Source organism: Vanessa cardui, chromosome 30 (genome assembly GCF_905220365.1).
Source record: "Vanessa cardui chromosome 30, ilVanCard2.1, whole genome shotgun sequence".
Classification (NCBI taxonomy): Eukaryota; Metazoa; Arthropoda; class Insecta; order Lepidoptera; family Nymphalidae; genus Vanessa; species Vanessa cardui.
Window position 1 is genome coordinate 2,656,052 of NC_061152.1, and position 21,122 is coordinate 2,677,173.

At 36.5% G+C, this 21,122-nt stretch overlaps 1 protein-coding gene and 1 long non-coding RNA gene across 2 annotated transcripts; both read right to left on the reverse strand.

Moving 5' to 3' along the window:
* Window positions 1-344: 344 nt before the first annotated feature.
* Window positions 345-20,439, reverse strand: LOC124542113 (zinc finger protein 485-like). Its single transcript, XM_047120044.1, has 10 exons — window positions 20,208-20,439; window positions 19,597-19,731; window positions 14,266-14,733; window positions 13,030-13,221; window positions 11,338-11,453; window positions 9,102-9,215; window positions 7,107-7,310; window positions 5,248-5,359; window positions 4,221-4,334; window positions 345-506 (listed from the first exon to the last, which is right to left on the reverse strand). The coding sequence occupies exons 1-10, from the start codon at window positions 20,349-20,351 to the stop codon at window positions 345-347; spliced, it is 1,761 nt and encodes a 586-aa protein (XP_046976000.1). The 5' UTR covers window positions 20,352-20,439.
* On the reverse strand, window positions 18,207-18,863 carry LOC124542209. The gene is made up of 2 exons (XR_006967312.1): window positions 18,758-18,863; window positions 18,207-18,371 (listed from the first exon to the last, which is right to left on the reverse strand). It is a non-coding gene; the product is annotated as an uncharacterized LOC124542209 (long non-coding RNA).
* Window positions 20,440-21,122: the final 683 nt, after the last annotated feature.

Consider the following 21,122-nt stretch of genomic DNA (forward strand, 5'->3'; position numbering starts at 1 on the left):
TTTTCAGAGTATTAGGCTGTATTCACACTCCTGATCCTCCGAAAGCAGGTTAAACTTGACCTGAGCTTGAAACTCTTTCTATCTCTCTTCGAGAACAGCCATATTTATCCTTCAACAGCATCCTGCCGATTTCCCACGCTGGGCTAATTCCTGCTCTCCCTTTGAGGAGAAGCTTTGGGACATATTCCACCACGCTGTTGTTAGAATACACATGTGGCAGAATTTCTATGGAATTAGACACATGGAGGTTTCCTAACGATGTTTTCCTTCACCGAGCACGAGATGAAATATAAACACAAATTAAACACGTGAACACTGGTTGGTCGTTTCTGCTCTTCTATCGATCACTCTTCAATATCCTCAAAGTTGGTTTCAGAGTGCTTGTGGGCGATTCTCTTATGGGTGCAAAGCGCCCCGCTTCTCCTGTACCGCTTACCGCAGAGCTCGCACGAGAGCGGCTTGTCCCCTGTGTGTATGGACTCGTGTTCTCTCAACGCTGTTGTATCCTGGAAACAACATTAAGATGGTGCCATGATATTCTACCTGTACCATTGAGTGCGTTAGGGGCCGTTAATATATTACGTCATTCTAAATTAGGGGGGGGGGGGGTGTTCTGCGGATGACGGTAAATGATATATAGGAGGGGGGGGGTGCTTAGAAATTGATGTCATTCTTATTTATTCATTTATAGTTTAGTGTTCACGTACAAACAGATTATTTCTAAAAAGAAATTTCTTCCAGCACACCTAGTAAGTGAGACTGCAAATGTGAGAGGCGGCTGACGCGCGTACAATACAAAAATAACTCATAATAAACATACATAATGCAACATACATGTACACAAAATACTCTAAAAATAATATTACATATAATACTAGCTGCCCGCCCCGGCTTTGCCCGTGGTACTTACACGTATTATACATATAAACCTTCCTTAAGAATCACTCTATCTATTAAAAAAAACCGCATCAAAATCCGTTGCGTAGTTTTAAAGATCTAAGCATACATAGGGACAGACAGCGAAAGCGACTTTGTTTTATATACTATACTGCAATGTTTAAATTTCATCAAACTGGTAATTACGTCAATTTTGGGAGAAATTACGATAGGATGATTGTAGGGTCTAAAGTTTGAAAAAATCGATGACGTCATTTATGGACGGCCCCTTATGTTGTTCTATATTTTACATACGAACTGTTCTGTGTCGTCGTTTCATAATATAAATATTATGTTGCCAAAGATTTTTAAATATACAAGAATCGACAAGTTAGAACTAGCGCGCACTGGTAACTTTTGTCAAACTCAAACTCAAACTCAAACTCAAATGTCTTTATTCAACATAGAAGCATTACACTTTCTTATTGATGGTCAATTGAAACACTACCACCGGTTCGGAAAGAAAATACCCTGACCTGAGAAGAACCGGCGAAAGAAACTCAGCGGGTTTTTTTTTTTTTTTGTTTGTCTTATGTATTATGTAAATAAACAATTTAATATGAGATGAAATAGCCAGGAGGCGATCGTATCATTCCCAAGGTGTGCTATCGATCATAAACTCATTAATTGTATAATAACCTTTTACACACAAGCGTTCCTTAATAATTTTTTTAAATTTGGCAACAGAGGCATTTTGAACGCTTTCTGGGATCCTGTTGTAAAACCGTATACATTGCCCCACAAAGGAGTTACTGACTCTACGCAGTCGAGTAACAGGAGTAACAAGTTTGTGTTTGTTCCTTGTACCAATGTTATGAGTATCACATTTTCTCATGAAATCATTAATATTTTTTCGTACATACATAACATTAGAGAATATATATTGAGAAGCAACAGTCAATATCTTGATTTCTTTAAATTTATTCCTTAACGATTCTTTAGCTCCTAGGTTGTAGATTGCGCGAATAGCCCTCTTCTGTAGCACAAATATGGTATGGATAGCGGCTGCATCGCCCCACAGCACAATACCGTATGACATTATACTATGAAAGTAGCTGAAATATACTAAGCGAGCCGTATCAACATCGGTACATAATCTAATTTTTTTGACCGCGAATGCCGCAGAACTCAGTCTACTCGCCAATCCGTCAATATGAGGGCCCCATTGCAACTTGGCATCAACAGTAAGGCCAAGAAACTCAGCAGAATCAATTGGATCCATCGATTCCCCATTGATGAGTACATCGGCTTTTACATTTTGTACATTTGGCGTACTAAATTTCACAATTTTAGTTTTATTATTATTTAGTTTAAGATTATTTACGCTAAACCAATGTACTATATCAGCTATAGCATTGTTTACGTCGTCGTACTGTACCTGTTTTCTATTAATTTTAAAAACTAAGGAGGTGTCATCAGCAAACAATACTATATCATGTTTGTTCCCAACAAGAAAGGGCAAGTCATTTATATATGTGAGAAACAGAAAAGGTCCAAGAATTGATCCCTGAGGGACCCCCATACCAACTGAGACCCCAGGAGACCTTTTTCCTTTAACGTCAACCCTCTGAATTCTATTGTTAAGATAGGAAGTCAGAAGGTCGAGCGCACATTCTCTAATTCCATAGTGATAAAGTTTCCTGACCAGAGTCTCATGTTGAACACAATCAAAAGCTTTGGATAAGTCACAGAAAATCCCTAAGGCATCCCGTGACTCTTCCCAGGCTTCATAGATATTCTTAATAAGCTCGATACCAGCGTCTGTTGTCGAGCGACCCCTCGTGAAGCCAAATTGTTTACTATGAAGCAGATTATGTTTGTTAAAGTGTTCTAATAATTGATTTAGAATTATTTTCTCAAATATTTTGCTCAGGGTAGGTAGAATTGAAATTGGCCTATAGTTGTTGGGGTCTGAAGAACTACCAGATTTAAATATTGGAATAACTTTACTATGTTTCATCAGGTCAGGAAATATACCACGTTGGACACAACTATTGAATATTAAAGCAAGATAAGGTGCAATCACATCAATAATCGAATTTATCACCTTTAGAGAAATACCCCATAAATCAGCCGTTTTCTTGATGTCTAATGACTTAAAGGCGCGTATTATGTCGTTGGGGTTTACAAGGGTAAAATTAAAGTTAGAATTGCAAGCTCTTACATTTTCTTTCATCAATGACTCGGCAACATCAGGAGAAGAAATAAGTAACTTAGTTGTGAAAACTGGTATGTCAGCAAAAAATTTTTCAAAAACTGTAGCAACTTCCTTTTGACTATTTACTACTTTACTATTATAATTCAGGCTCAATTCGGAGTTGCAACTGCCAACTCTACCAGTTTCACAATTAATAATTTTCCAGGTCATTTTTATCACGGTGACTGTTTCGTCACTCTTGTCGAGTCCATGAATATGTAATACTAATAGTATATGAAGTAATAGTAGTTGGTGGTAGGGCTTTGTGCAAGCCCTTCTGGGTAGGTACCACCCACTCATCAGTTATTCTACCGCCAAACAACAGTACTCAGTATTGTTGTGTTCTGGTTTGAAGGGTGAGTGAGCCAGTGTAACTACAGGCACAAGGGACATAACATCTTAGTTTCCAAGGTTGGTAGCACATTGACGATGTAAGGATTACTTAATATTTCTTACAGCGTCATTGTCTATGGGTGATGGTGACCACTTACCATTAGGTGTACCATACCATAAAACAAAATAGATAATAAATTTATAATGCTCTTTCAAGATTCAAAATCAAAATACTTAAGAATATTTCTTCGTATATTCTAATTTTTATCAAATGTCATAATTTATTTTTTACTATCAAAAGTAATTGAATGATTATCTACCCTGTATATATGCTAAGATTGAAATATTCATCTTGAACAGTGATTCCCAAAGTGATCCAGGTGGACCCCCAGGGGTTCACGGGGGACATGATGGGGGTCTACGCAGGCCTGTAAATTCCCACTGCTGGGCTAAAGGCCTCCTCTCCCTTTGAGGAGATGGTTTGGAACATATTCCACCACGCTGTTCCAATGCGGGTTGGTGGAATGCACATGTGGCAGAATTTCTATGAAATTTGTCACATGCAGGTTTCCTCACGATGTTTTCCTTCACCGCTGAGCACGAGATGAATTATAAAGACAAATTAAGCATGATGATGAATCAGCGGTGCTTGCCTGGGTTTGAACCCGCAATCATCGGTTAAGATGCACGCGTTCTAACCACTGGGCCATCTCGACTCTCGAGCGTGTCAAGCCAAGTTCAAATCAAGACTCACGCGACAAACTTTCCCACAGGTCTGACACAGGTATATCTTCCGTACTGTCTCCTTCTTTTCGCCGTAATGCGTGTACTTCAAGTGACGTGTAAGCAGCCTGCCTGACGACATAATCTAGAACATATCATATATTTCATTTTCAAATCATATGAATAGTAACTTCTAATTAAAGAAATTACTATTATACTTAACGCTTGTGATAGGAGGGAAGGATAATAGCCAATAATAAGAGGCCAGAATCGAACCTGCTACTTATAACTTGACGCTTAAAATTTTCATTGAAATATATATCTATATCATTTTCTAAGAACCAAATATATACATTAAAAATATTGTAAGGTTACGACAACTTTACGACAAAATTTATAACATCCGCCTCGCAGAGGACCAACTTGACGAAATATTTTTCAATGTTTTGAAGATTTTCTGGGTCACATATGTCCCTGACTAAATTCAGTGTCTTTAGACATTTTCAAAGACTAACCAACAGTACGACAAAACTTAGATGTCACATCGGCAAAATTCGTAAAACCGATCACATCCGAATTGAGTACGCCATCCCAAATTATCAATATAAATTTCGTATGTGAATATGATCTTTACACAAACGCAATAACTTGTAATATCATACGACCTATTATATTCGTCAATTTGATGCGTCGCTTTACACGCACTCGCTGTCTCGGGTCGAACTGACGCGGGAATCTATAGCGACGAATGGCGTCGAGTGGCGCGATAGGGAGCTGTTTCTGTTAGTTGTGAATCGGCAGTGATCGGTTTTATTGAATTTGCCGATGCTACATCTAAGTTGTGTCGTACTATATAGGCCCCAATCTTCACATTAATCCTTTAGGACTTTAAAAGCGTCAAACATAACCCCGTGGCTGTCAGAAACTCAGACATTTGGCAGTAAGTTACTTATAGGGTGTAGACATCAGCTAATATTTTAGGAAATTCTACCCCCTGAGGGTAAAAAGAGTGGGTAAGGCTGTAGGTTCAGCTAGTACTACATAGATAGCTCACTGACCTTATCACAAATGGGACACTTGTGGTTGCTCTTCCCCATGTGGCGATAGTTGATGTGGTCGCGTCGGTCGGCCTTCGTACGGAAACCTCTCTTGCAGATCGGACATCGGATCCTGGCACAGTCAGAACGAATACTTGTCTTAAATATTGTACTTATAATGTATTTCAAGCTGAGATGCCCCAGTGGTTAGAACGCGTGCATCTTAACCGATGATTGCGGGTTCACATCCAAGTACCACTATATATATGAGCTTTATTTGTGTTTATAATTTATCTCGTGCTCGGCGGTGAAGGAGAACATCGTGAGGAAAGCTGCATGTGTCTAATTTCATTGAAATTCTGCCACATGTGCATTCCAGCAACCCGCATTGGAACAGCGTGTTGGCATATGTTCCAAGCCTTCTCCTTAATCCAGCAGCAGTGGGAAATTTACAGGCTGTTACTTTACTTTTTTTAATGTATTTTAGAGATACCCCCTAATTGAATACTTTTGAGTAAGATTTTGCCTCTTATGTATTTTACAAAGAGCAAGAAATGTTTATTAGGACACGAGACACAATAAAAAGAATAAAAAAAGAAAAACAACCAAAATTAAAAAAAACAACAACTAATTATAACTACTGACTAACTTAATCTAAAAAAAACAATGATAATTAATGAGTCCTAAAAATGTACAATTCAGCTTCCAATTTTAGGTAACGTATTACACGTACTAAAACTTGGTTTTCTCACCTAAACGCATCATTACCAGCGTGTGTCTTCGTGAACTTTAAATACGACTAGCGCTGTGTTAGAGAGAGAGAGGAAGAGCCTGTAGTGTGTATGAGAGAAAGGGATGTCAGATATTGGCACCATTACGTAATGAAACAAGTTACCCTCCCATAAGTAATAACATCGATATCCTCCACTAAACGTATCAGTTCCAGCGTGTGTTGGGTTAGAAAGAGAGAGGACGAACCTATAGTATGTGTGAGAGAAAGAGAAGGAACTAATACCTCACCTAAACGCATCATTCCCAGCGTGTGTCTTCGTGAACTTAAGGTGATGGAGGTACAATGAAATACGACTAGCGCTGTGTTAGAGTGAGAGAGGAATAGCCTGTAGTATGTGTGAGAGAAAGAGAAGGAACAAATTCTTCGTGAACTTAAGGTGATGGATGTACGATGATATACGGCTAGTGTTGTGTTAGAAAGAGAGAGGACGAGCCTGTAGTATGTGTGAGAGAAAGAGAAGGAACAAATACATTACCTAAACGCATCATTACCAGCGTGTGTCTTCGTGAGCTTTATGTCATATAGGTACAATGAAATACGACTGGCGTTTTGTTAGAGAGAGAGAGGAAGAGCCTATAGTATGTGTGAGAGAAAGAGAAGGAACAAATGACTCACCTAAACGCCTCATTTCCAGCGTGTGTCTTCGTAAACTTTAAATACGACTAGCGCTGTGTTAGAGTGAGAGAGGAAGAACCTGTAGTATGTGTGAGAGAAAGAGAAGGAATAAATACCTCACCTGAACGCATCATTACCAGCGTGTGTCTTCGTGAACTTAAGGTGATGGAGGTACAACGAAATACGGCTAGTGTTGGGTTAGAAAGAGAGAGGATGAGCCTGTAGTATGTGTGAGAGAAAGAGAAGGAACAAATACCTCACCTAAACGCATCATTACCAGCGTGAGTCTTCGTGAACTTTAAATACGACTAGCGCTGTGTTAAGAGTGAGAGAGCAATAGCCTGTAGTATACGTGAGAGAAAGAGAAAGAACAAATACCTCACCTAAACGCATCATTTCCAGCGTGTGTTGGGTTAGAAAGAGAGAGGAAGAACCTGTAGTATGTGTGAGAGAGAAGGAACGAATAACTCACCTAAACGCATCATTCCCAGCGTGTGTCTTCGTGAACTTAAGGTGATGGATGTACGACGAATTCGAAACGAAGGTCTTGTCGCATTCGAAGCATTTCACGCTTTGCCTCTCCCCGTGGACCTTCAAATGTACCTTCATTGTGTCGTAGCGAATCAGCTTCCCGCATACCGGGCACGGCTGGCGGGGCAGAGTCCCCATGTGCAGGCTGGAACATATATTGGACAACATCACATACATTACTCTGATCCCAATGTGAGTAGGGATCAGAGTAACGCACTTGTGTTGTGGAAGATCAGAAGTAAACAACAGCCTGTAAATTCCCACGGCTGGGCTAAAGGCCTCTCCCTTTAAGGAGAAGGTTTGGAACATATTCCACAACGCTGTTGGTGGAATACACAAGTGGCAGAATTTCTATGTAATTTTTCACATGCAGGTTTCCTCACGATGTTTTCCCTCACCGCTGAGCACGAGATGAATTATAAAGACAAATTAAGCACATGAATCAGCGGTTCTTGCCTGGGTTTGAACCCGCAATCATCGGTTAAGATGCACGCGTTCTAACCACTGGGCCATCTCTGCTCATCATCAGAAGATCAGATCAGATCAGAAGTAACGACGCCACAAACACCCAGACCCGAGACGACATCGACAACTAAAGAACGTTTTCTACGTTAAATCAGCCGGAAATCGAACCTGGGGCAACGGAGTGGTGTACCCACGAAAACCGGCCTACTCGAATCAGAAAGTCGTAATAATTTTCAAATTTCATTATTATTTCAAATTTCGAACCCTATGACAGGTTTCGTTTTGATTTAATGTCATTGTAATATAATGAAACCTCTTTTATGTCAATTAGTTTTATACAGGCCAGTATCTTTTTTCGTCTCTCTAAAATTAATTCTTTGTTAAATCGTAACTGTTCGCGCCTGCGAATATTATTTAATCATATCTATAATATATAAACATCTAAATTTATTTAATTTTGATTCACATTATTTTACCATATATGAAACCTTTTTTTACAACATTCAAAAAGAAAAAGTGATGTATAAAATCGAATGTTCTGTGATCTTCTTTTGTCTTTTTTTATTCACTTACTAACTACTAATGACAACGTAACAATGTACAATTAAAATGCAAGAATTATTAATATTAAACTAGTTTTTAAAGCATTTCATTGATTAATTGAGTTCGGACTCCAGAGTCCAAGTAATTGAGAGTAACAATTTAGTAAATTGGAATCAAGAATCTTTAATTATCTGCCCATCCACGGCTGGAGATCAAAATGAGACCATGACATATGTGCAGATATCGTCCCATAATCACTTGGTCAAAAATCGGCTCACGCTATTAATAAGACTAGGTGTTTGTAGGTGTGTGAGGGTTGCTAGTGACATTTTAGGCAAAAAAAGTAGACAATGTCCATCCTTGGATTTCAAGTTTGCTTCATAACAAATCTCATCAAAATCGGTTCATTCGTTTGGTCGTGAAAGAGCAACAGACAAACAGAGTCATTTTCACATTTCTAATATTAAGTATAGATGTTTGTTTAAATTTCATATCGCACTTAGCAGTGAAGGAATCGTGAGGCAACCTTCACGTGTCATATTAAAATACACAAGTGTCTCCAAAACTACCTCCTCCCAAACAGTGGAAACGTTGGCCCAATTTTTTTTTTATGGTTTAGGTTGGTGGACGAGCATATGGGCCACCTGATGGTAAGTCACCATCGCCCATAGACAATGACGCTGTAAGGAATATTAACTATTCCTTACATCGACAATGCGCCACCAACCTTGGGAACTAAGATGTCACGTCCCTTGTGCCTGTAGTTACACTCACTCACCCTTCAAACCGGAACACAACAATACTGAGTACTGTTGTTTGGCGGTAGAATAACTGATGAGTGGGTGGTACCTACCCAGACGGGCTTGCAAAGCCCTACCACCAAGTGTGTGATCGGATCACCTCATAATTTAGTTAAGGCATCACTCACCGTTCGTGATTCATCAAGTTATACGAGCCTGTGAATGTTTTCCCACAAGTGGAGCACTTGAAGTCAGGCTGTCTGTGAACTTTCTGAATATGGATCGTTCTCTGTTTCTTCGTACTGGAAAATTTAAGACAAATAAATATAAGACATCACATACATTACTCTGATCCCAATGTGAGTAGCTAACGCACTTGTGTTGTGGAAGATCAGAAGTAACGACGGCACAGACACCCAGACCCAAGACATAGACAACTAATGGATTTTCTACATCGACTCGGCCGGGAATCGAACCCGGGACGTCGTCAATTCGTCGTGTGTTGTACTCGTGTCAAGTCCATCAGTGACGAAACAGTCACCGTGACAAAAGTAACCAGTGCGCGCTAGTTCTTACTTGTCGATTCTTGTATATTTAAAAATCTTTGGCAACATAATATTTATTATTATGAAACGACGACACAGAACAGGTCGTATGTAATATATAGGACAACATCACATACATAACTCTGACCCCAATGTGAGTAGCTAACGCACTTGTGTTGTGCAAGATCAGAAGTAACGACGGCACAAACCAGACCCGAGACGACATAGACAACTAATGGACCTTCTACATCGATTCGGCCGGGAATCGAACCCGAGACGTCTTCGTGTTTTGTACTCAATGGCATAGGTAGAGTATCATGGTACCATCTTAATGTTGCTTTCAGGATACAACAGCGTTAAGAGAACACGAGCCCATACACACAGGGGACAAGCCGCTCTCGTGCGAGCTCTGCGGGGAACGGTACAGGAGGAGCGGGGCGCTTTGCACCCATAAGAGAGTCGCCCACGAGGTCATATCGAAGAGATTACTGGTTACTGTTATGGAAGACGCCCAACCCAAGACGACATAGAAAACTTTCTACATCGATTCGGCCGGATCGAACCCGGGACCTCGGAGTGGCGTACCCATGAAAACCGGTGTACACACTGCTCGACCAAGGAGGTCGTCAGATAACATTTAGTCAAAGATTCATCTAAACTGTAATTTTTGTGAACTGACATATGACAACCAAACAAACTCACTGTTTGGCTGTCATGTGTCATGTCATGTGTTGCCAAATTTCATCAAAATCGGTTCAGCGGCTTGGTTGTGAAAGAGCGACAGACACAAACAGACAAGAGTTACTTTCACATTTATAATAGTCATATAGTTAATTGATTTTCTTGGAATATGGGTCATTTTCTATACCTGCTCGAAAGGTATGTGACTCCACCCCACCTTGTGAGTGGAAGTGGAGACCAAACGCGAAGACGACCAGTATAGTCAGCAAGAATGCTGCACTAGTCGCCTTCGCTACGCTACACGATGCCTCTTTACCCTCGTTTGAAGGCACCCAAGGTATAAGAGTCACACACACACACATACACACACACACGTGTCATTTTGGTGTACAAAGCAAAGAGTTGCCAAATTAAAAACAGTATCATTCATAAATTTAAATAATTTATAGAATTTACTTGGTGGTAGGGCTTTGTGCAAGCCCGTCTGGGTAGGTACCACATCAGTTATTCTACCGCCAAATAACAGTACTCAGTATTGTTGTGTTCTGGTTTGAAGGGTGAGTGAACCAGTGTAACTACAGGCACAAGGGACATCTTAGTTCCCAAGGTTGATGGCGCATTGACGATGTAAAGAATAGTTAATATTTCTCACAGCGTCATTGTCTATGGGTGATGGTGACCACTCATCAGGTGGCCCATATGCTCGTCCGCCAACCTATACCATAAAAAACATATATCAATGAGAAAATTATTCAATACAAGACAATACAGATGATAGAAAATCATGGAGCTAATAGTTGCTGACTTCCTTGCAAAGGTAAGGTATTGTACACAACTTAGATGTCGCATCGGCTAAATTCGTAAAACCAATCACATCCGAATTGAGTGCGCCATCCCAAATTATCAATATTTATTTCTCATGTGAATATGATCTTTACACAAACGTAATAACTTGTAATATCATACGACCTAATATATTCGTCAATTTGACGCGTCGCTTTACATGCACTTGCTTTCTCTGACGCGAGAATCTATAGCGACGAATAGCGTCGAATGGCGCGATAGGGAGCTATTTCTATTGGTTGTGTAAATCGGCAGTAATCGGTTTTATTTTCATTCCATTGCATTTTCCGATGCTACATCTAATTTGTGTCGTACTATACCAACTAAAGACATTTACCAAGATTAATATACTCACTCGAATAACTCATTGCATTTGGAGCAAACATAGCCGACCGATGTCTGTTTGTCCGGCGACACGTCTGCCAGCCAGGGCTTCAGGCCTGGATTCTTCAAATATGACCTTTTTCGTAACTACAATGACGAAATAGAAATATTCTTTGAAGGATTCAAAGTTGTATCTCGAAATATCTGTGTTGCATAACTATCGACGGTATATTCAGGGCGAATAGCCCATCAATAGGCTATTTGACAATGCGAAAAATAAATTGTGAATTATTGTAATCAGTGTATATTATGAGTTTAACAATGGTTATGCACTAATGAAACTTGAAAATAATACTTAATTTATTCAAAAATCAATAAATAAAAATGCATTTTTTTAAATGTTTGTCACGTGACACAAAACGCTCCTGATTGGCCGGGCTTATGATGAAGTCACTTTCTTGTAAACCTTGCTTTTCTACTATATGAACCACAGATTAAAATACAGCAAAGTGACGTCACCGACCCCATTGCAGCGCCATATTGTCCAAGTAGCGTTTTCGCGCGTTATTTAAATATGGAATTTTTAATATGATATTTTTCAGCAAATATGAACTAGAGATAAAAAAAAATCAACTTTTACTGTGTTCCTTAATCTCTACTAAATAATATAAAATGGATTTTAAAAACCAGTCAAATAGCCTATTGATAAATGAATAGCCCAATACGTTATATTATTTTTATATGACTGACTGACATTTAACGCATTTGTCTTGACTAATATATCTTATTGGAATGTAGATCAGCACTGACAAATAGTCTTCCATATATACAAAAGCAAAATACGAGATGGCCCAGTGGTTAGAAAGCGTGCATCTTAACCGATGATTGCGGGTTCACATCCAAGCACCGCTGATTCATGTGCTTAATTTGTCTTTATAGTTCATCTCGTGCTCAGCGGTGAAGGAAAACATCGTGAGGAAACCTGCATGTGATAAATTTCATAAAAATTCTGCCACATGTGTATTCCACCAACCCGCATTGGAACAGCGTGGTGGAATATGTTCCAAACCTACTCCTCTAAGGGAGAGGAGGCCTTTAGCCCAGCAGTGGGAATTTACAGGCTATTGTTGTTTTTGTTGTTGTTGAAATACCATCCTCTGATAAATCAGTAACTATAACCTACAAACTTGAAATTTGTCAGATTCCTTATAGAGTGTACACATTCACTAAACTCAAACTCAAACTCAACTAACTTTACTCAATGTATAATCATTACACTTACTTACTGATGGTCAAATTAAACACTACCACCGGTTCGGAAAAAGGAACACCCTGACCTGAGAAGAATCGGCGAAAGAAACTCAGCGGATATTTACTTACAATTGATTTTACTAAGGGTATAAAACGGTAGTTAGAAGTTTAAAAAAGTAAAGTATCAGCCTGTAAATTTCCCACTGCTGGGCTAATGCCTCCTCTCTCATTAGGGAGAGGGTTCGGAATATATTCCACCACGCTGTTCCAATGCGGGTTGGTGGAATACACATGTGGCAGAATTTCGATTAAATTAGACTCACGCAGGTTTCCTCGTGATGGATTATAAACACAAATTAAGCACATATATATAGTGATGCTTGCATGTCCCCGCAATCATCGGTTAAGATGCACGCGTTATAACCACTGGGCCATCTCTCATTTAGCTAGTATTAGTATAGACATGTCTCACCTTCCTTATTTCCTTCGGTATACTCTTAACAGCGTGTCCGATCTTCAAATGTTTCAATATAACGATGACGTTGTATGACGTATGGTCGCAGAAATGGCACTGGTACTTCAGATAGTGATCGCTCCTATGTTCCTCGAACCATCTCTGCCTTACGTACACTTCGCATATATCACACTTTTTATGTTTTGGGAGCTGAAAACAAAACATATGTTTCAACATTTTTAACTTTGCCGTTTAGTTTTTTTTTTTATGGTATAGGTTGGTGGACAAGCATATAGGCCACTTGATGGTAAGTGGTCACAATCACCCATAGAATCCGTTATAACTAGTTTTATTTCAATGTGTAATCGCGAAAATTTAAGACAACATTATGCTGTTGTTGTTGTTGTTGTTGTACATGGACGATATAGTGAAGAAACACTGGTAATTTCAGAAGTTTCTAATGTGATGTAGTAACACAAATTCTGTAGTATATTTAGTATCAGTATTGCACCCGTGCGAAGCCGGGGTGGGTGCTAGTAAATAAAAAAAGAAATGTGCCCGAGATATCCATTTAGAACGAAGTTGCTTTCGTGATGTATTATATTAAAAAGTAAAAAAGTAACAGCCTGTAAATTTCCCACTGCTGTAAAGTATAGTTAATATTTCTTACAGCGTCATTGTCTATGGGTGATTGTGACCACTTACCATCAAGTGGCCTATATGCTTGTCCACCAACCTATACCCAGTTTCATGTTTGTAGGTTATAGTTACTGATTTATCAGAGGATGGTATTTCAACAACAACAACAGCCTGTAAATTCCCACTGCTGGGCTAAAGGCCTCCTCTCCCTTTGAGGAGAAGGTTTGGAACATATTCCACCACGCTGTTCCAATGCGGGTTGGTGGAATACACATGTGGCAGAATTTCTATGAAATCTGTCACATGCAGGTTTCCTCACGATGTTTTCCTTCACCGCTGAGCACGAGATGAATTATAAAGACAAATTAAGCACATGAATCAGCGGTGCTTGCCTGGGTTTGAACCCGCAATCATCGGTTAAGATGCACGCGTTCTAACCACTGGGCCATCTCGACTCTTACAAAAACCTTCCTCTCGAATCGCTCTATATATTAAAAAAAAAACGCATCAAAATCCGTTGCGTAATTTCAAAGATCTAAGCATACATAGGGACAGACAAAGCCACTTTGTTTTATACTGTGTAATGATTCATTAAGATATATTTGTGATAGTTACCTTTTTATGAGCCTCTTTTATATGCGCCTGGCATTCCATTTCATCCCTATACACCTCTATACACGTATCGCACTTAAAAGAAGCGTCAACAAAACTCGGCACAGACTTTCTATCCAGCAAACTCTGTTTCAATTCTCGTTCATTCATTTTAATCGTTGTATAATTAATATTTTCCTCGACTATAATCTTTTCTATTCTATTTTTATTTCTATCTATTAACATATCAACTTCATTTTCTAGTGCTGTACTTTTATAATCATCATTACATTCAGATCCAAATAACAAATCTTTATAATCTTGTTCTTGATCTGAGTCGTTAATCATCTCTGGAAAGACTAGGAACTCAGCATCATTTTCACTTTTAACTGAGTCACAATCTTCATCTTTAGTATCACTTGTAAAATATTCATAGTCGTATGAATTTTGATGGCTATTTGACAAATTAGATAGGCAGTAGCTCTGGTTCTTCTGTAATTGTAAAGAACATTAAATTAGGTCGAATGAAAGAACTGTAGTTGGTGGTAGGGCTTTGTGCAAGCCCGTCTGGGTAGGTACCACCCACTCAACAGTTATTCTACCGCCAAATAACAGTACTCAGTATTGTTGTGTTCCGGTTTGAAGGGTGAGTGAGCCAGTGTAACTACAGGCACAAGGGACATAACATCTTAGTTCCCAAGGTTGGTGGCGCATTAACAATTTAAGGAATAGTTAATATTTCTTACAGCTTCATTGTCTATGGGTGATGGTGACCACTTACCATCAGGTGTCCCATATGCTCGTCCGCCAACCTATTCCATAAAATAAAATGTAAATGGTAGTCAAGTAATATTATTTTATATTACAAAATTTTACACCCACAAGGTGATATAAAGGGAGTAAAAGTAGCCGTCGTGACCCTGGGCTCAAACTACATGCAAAGTTCATTTGAAATTGGTTCAGTGGATTATTATTCGATACAAGATATCATAGATGATAAAAAAGCGTGCAGTTAATACCTGTTGACTTCTAGGCAAGATATATTAATTTAAATAATTGTATTTAACTAACTTGACTTTGTATTTTTTAAATGTTGAAAAAGAGTAACAACTGAGTTTCGAACCGGTACTTCTCGGTAGAATCTACTTTCCGAACCGGTGGTAGCTTCACTTAATTGTTAAATGACGATTCAAAAGTACTTGTGAAAGCCTACTTGAATAAAGTTTGTTTTGATTTTGAAATGTGAAGAGGTAGATTCGTTTTGCATTTATAATATTTGTAATATTGATCAAATAACATAGATGGGTTATTAGCAAGTCATTTGAAACTTGTAAATTTAAGGTTTGTTCATATTTTGTCCCCCTGGCTATTGGAATAAACTATATCTATAGTTATGATGGCCCAGTGGTTGATCGCGTACATGTCAACCGTTCTTGCGGATTCAAACCCATTTTTTATGTGTATATAATTCATCTCATGCTCAGCCGTGAAGAAAAACATATGTGGAAACCTGCATGTGTCTCTTTCCACTGAAATTCTGACACATATGACTCACTAATCTGCATTGGAGCAATGTATTGGAATATGCTCCTAGCCTTCTCTTCAAAGGGAGAGGAGCTCATAAGTGGGAAATGGACAGACTGTTACAATACTATTTCTATAGTTTATAATCACATCTAAAAATCGCATCTAACCGTCCAATTAGGTATATAAATGTTAAAAATATTATTATGGTCAATAGCCCATTGGTTGAAAAAGGCTATAAATCAATAAAAATATACTTTACTCAAGGTGACTCTTACAAGCACTTTGAATTATCATTTTACATATTTACATTAAACTTAAATCTACTTCCAGTTTTGTATATAGATTCTATTGAGGTTGATTGGTAACAAACTCTATAGTTACCCTCAATCTATAATAACTATATATAGTATATAAGTTTCTATAGCCTGTCTGTTTGTGAGGACTGTCAAATTTTAGATTTAAAGCTATGGTATATTAATAAGGCATCAAAAAAAATTGAACATAACCAACTCTCTGAGTAAATAATTTAAAAGAACATTTCCGAGTTTGTCATTCTTTCGCAGGTTCTTCTCAGGTCAGGGTATTTTTATTTTCCGAACCGGTGGTAGTGTTTCAATTGACCATCAATAAGAAAGTGTAATGCTTCTATATTGAATAAAGTTATTTGAGTTTGAGTTTGTGTAATTTCCAGGTATGTAGTGTTTATTTCTGACCCTTTGGTCCATTTGTAACTATGATAATCAAAAACTGTCTTGTTAGGCATTATAACACTTCTATATTTAATATAAATTAATATTTCACTAACAATATCTCATTGCAGACTACTACAGTAACTTCTATTCCCCTGTATTGTGTTAACAGATGTCTGTAGACACATTTTATCACTGTACTAAGATATAGTTTTATTTTTCATTTGTGGTTTTATATATTAGATTTTTGTATTAGGTCTTATGATTTTTCTTTAATATATTTTTTTAATTATTATTTAAACTCAACAGGTAGACAATAAGTTTTATTGTTTTCTTTATGTGAATGTTGTGTACATCTGTAATTGTCACTCATATCAGCTGGGTGATTCCCAAACCCATTTTTCGATTCCATATGTGGGATTTCTAATGAAAACTCTATTTGGCATTCAGCAAACTCGAATTAAATCTACACTAGCGCCGTTTTGTGAGATTGAAAGTAAAACGAACTAATTTCAGTGAGAACTGTATTATTTGACATTATTTGGCATTCTGTAACTCGATTTCGAAATTAAAAAATGAAACTAATCTCGGCTAAATACGTCAAATTAAAAGTAGATCAAAGGTGGCGGAAGGCTCAAGCGAAAACTGTTAATCAATGTGATCTATTAATAATGTATCTTCGGACCAAATAAAACTACCTTGGCATGATATTATCACTCGGAGAATTTATCCTAACGTAAGCATATATAAGTAGATCTTACTTTTAATCATTAAGAAAATGAAGTCATATTTAGCTAGAAGCTACGAATTACTAATAATTCATTGTTAATTAAGATCTAATAATATATAGAAAATTATCAAAAACCTTTATTAAGCCGTAAAGGCCTTCATCTGAGGTTTACAATTTTACAGTTTTTCTTTAACATATAATAATGCTGATTATTATATTAAGGGTATTAGTTCCTTCTAATTAACATAATTATAAATTTATTATCATTCTATTTCAGATGGATGGCATACATTCATATAAGGCTACAGCTAAGTCATTAATATCTTACTAGAAAATATACATACATATATAAAGCATAAGTAAACAGATATAATTTACTACAACCAGATACCATACAAACTACATGGACAAATTGATGCTACATGGTAAAGATTTAAGAACAATAAGTAGATACTTGAATTGAATTTCAATTTCTTTTCAAATTTAAGAAGCTGAATTCCTGCATACTGTTGTGTCTGACATATACTTGGATATTTAATAATAATCAAACAAAAAATATATTACATGTATTTCAAGTTAGTGGAATATACTAAATCTTAAAGGAAAAGACAAAATAAGAAATTCTGATAAAATGCAACTAGTATTTAAAACATGAATAAGTGTCTAGTTAATTAGAAAAAATAAATTAGTATAGACATTGCAAATATTTTAACTATTTAATAAAATAAAGTGTTATAAATTATTAAATGTTAGATAATGTACACTATTGTATTAATGTTATTTAAAATAAAAATAACTTATTAAATGAATATATACCAATTAGGTATGTTTGTATTTCAATTATTTATTTAAATTAAGTGTAATGAATTATTAAATGTCAGTTACTTTACTAATTGTAATATCTAATTGTAATATTTTGTTTATTTTAAGACCAGTGTAATAAACAGATACTTTAATGATAATAATTTGTATTTCTATTTTTACAAAAACTGTATTTCATAAATAACAAAACAACACAATGTGTATAATTTTTTAATGTTTCATATTCAAATCCCAAATATGTTTTCCTCTCTCGTTAAAATATGGATCATTTTGTGTAGAAATGAAAGAATATATAGATGCTATTCCTGTATTATCACATGTTTTTCTGCCATGCTGGTATGCTGTGAGCATCAATGGTATCACTAAAATAAATAAAATAGTATTAAAAACACATTAATTATATTACAAAGAAGCTGAAAAATAACATACATATGTGAATTGTATTACATACTAAATTATATACATTATTTACTGAATGTCTGAACATTTGTCTGAATCAACCAAATTAGACTTAAATAATTACTCAAACTAGTAGTTGTATATTTCATTGTTTGTATATTATGTAGTACAACTTTTAGAAGTAGCACCTTCAGGATGCTTTCTAATTAAGTTGAGAACTTATTAACACAGTTAATATACATAGGCATATATTTAATGACCAGCGTTTATAACGTAAAAAATATATAATTAAATTTTTGGGATTATTGTATTCCGAACATAGAAAATAAATAGGTATGTAGGTACTTACTTCATCATCAGAATTCCATAATAAATGTAAACGGTAGTGATTAAAACTAGTTACGGATAAACTTGCGATTCAATTAAATTCTTTGTTTAATTTAATAGCAATTTACTATATTTACTTGATATGTTATTATTAAATATTAATATTAAACATTTATGTTGACATTTATACTTTTTTTGACAAAATTTTACGCAAAGGTAATCTGTCTTCAGACAGATATTAATAAAATGTTTCTGATTTTGCGTTATAAATTATTTTAAACTATAAAATAAATTATATATAATATATTTAGCATGAATCATGATGTCATTTATTTTTCAAATCCTTAGTTTGTTAGAAATTTCTAATTGGGAATGTTTTTTAAAAAATCGGTAATTGAAGTGGTTGCACTAGCATCTCGCTTCACAGTTTTCGCTTCACTTGATTTGACTTATCGTTGCGGAATACCAAATATTTTTCCATCCAAGGTCGTTTCGATATGAGTTAAGAAATGAAAACTGTTTCAAATCGTAATGTGGTTTTTGCAGAATCGCACGGCTGGTCCTAATTTTTTTCTGTTTTATCTGTTATTTATAAGTGCTGAATATGTGTGATGTTGATGTACCTTTTAAACAATTAATTAAATCTCTTTCCGTTTAATCATATTAATATTATAAATGTGACAGAAACTCTGTCCGTCTGTCGCTCTTTTACGAACAAAACTATTAACCTCATTTGATAAGGATTGAAGTAAACTTCAACTTTAAGGAAGGACATTGGCTATGTTTTTTGACGACCAAACGCCAAAACACAAGGAAACTGTGGACGACAACTTATTAATTATAAATGCTTACACAACTCACGTTAGTACCATTAATTATATTATCCATGTGTTTCTGAGAAATGCCGGCCTGATCTCTGAACTCGCACAGACGTTTCAACAACGCTCTGCACTCCCAACAAATATGCAGATCAGCTGTTTCCTTGTAGCATAGTAACTAAAAGAAATAATATTTCAAATATATTTTTTTTTAAGAATAACAATATATAACATTACAGTGTTGTAAGCACAGATTATACATTATTCAGTTTAAATAACTTTAAAAAGGGAATCAAAACACCTTTGCTAGTGTCAAATAGACCAAAATATATTTGTAATACATTGGTAGACTGATAAGTAGGCCACTTTATAGTGAGAAGTCACCGCTGCCCATTAACACTGGGTCTGTAGGAATGATTTATCATCCTATACATCTTATCCGAAGATGTTGTATCCCTTGTGCTTGTACACTAGCTCAGTCAGCCTCCAAGCTAGATCACAACATAAAAATTAAACTTATTGAAGGAAACAGCTTTCACGAAGCCCTGTGAAATAGATAACGTCCAATATTCTATTTAGTTTACGCGAATTTTAATTTAAGTTAATTTGTTTATGTGTGTTTGTAAGTAAATAAATAAACCTGTTAGTATTCACCTCATAAGCTTCCGAGTCACATGAAAGTAGAAAAAACAAATTGTTTATACCGTCATCGACGCTACAAAGTCGTTTTAACTTTCGATCTACACTTAAACAAGTACAGCAAATATCCTTTACAGTTATTTTCAAGGATTCCTCCATGTTTCATAACTTTATTATAGGTTATATTTTATTGAAATGTTGTTATTGTATTTAATAAACAATAAGCCCGCGTTCACAAACAGTGCAGTTAACCGATTATCTGACATTTGACGTAAGACAGGGACAGACGTCAAATTTTAGATAATTTTTTTTTATAACGCGAAGGTATTTTACTGTACATCCTCGTCGTTATAGTTTATAGAGTTTAAATAAGCGCAAAACATGCGTTATTTACGACAACACTTAGAAATATTTAAAAGTATCAGTATGTCTTTACTATGTATTATGTACAAAAATCTTCCTCTGGAATCACTCTTATCTATTAAAACGCATCAAAATCCGTTGCGTAATTTTAAAGATCTAAGCATACATAGAGACAGACAGCGGTAAACGACTTTGTTTTAATATGTAATTATATACTTCTGAATCGTTTGTTTATTTGAAATAAACTTAATTGATATACATATACTGATATTATAAATGCGAAAGTAACTCTGATTTCTCACGGAGAATTTTCCGAGGATTTTTTTGGATTAATCCCGACCACTGAATTTCACTTTCGGACATCTCGTCAAAATTCGAAATTTACCCGCACCACCTTGATTTCCTGTCTCGCACAACCACTGTGTAGAACCAGCTTTCGCCGGCGGTCTTTCCGAACCGATACGACATGGGAACCTTCAAAGAAAGAGCCTACTCCTTTCTTAAAGGCCGGCCGCACCTGCAAGCCCCCTGGTGTTGCAGATGTTCATGGGCGGTGGTAGTCACTTT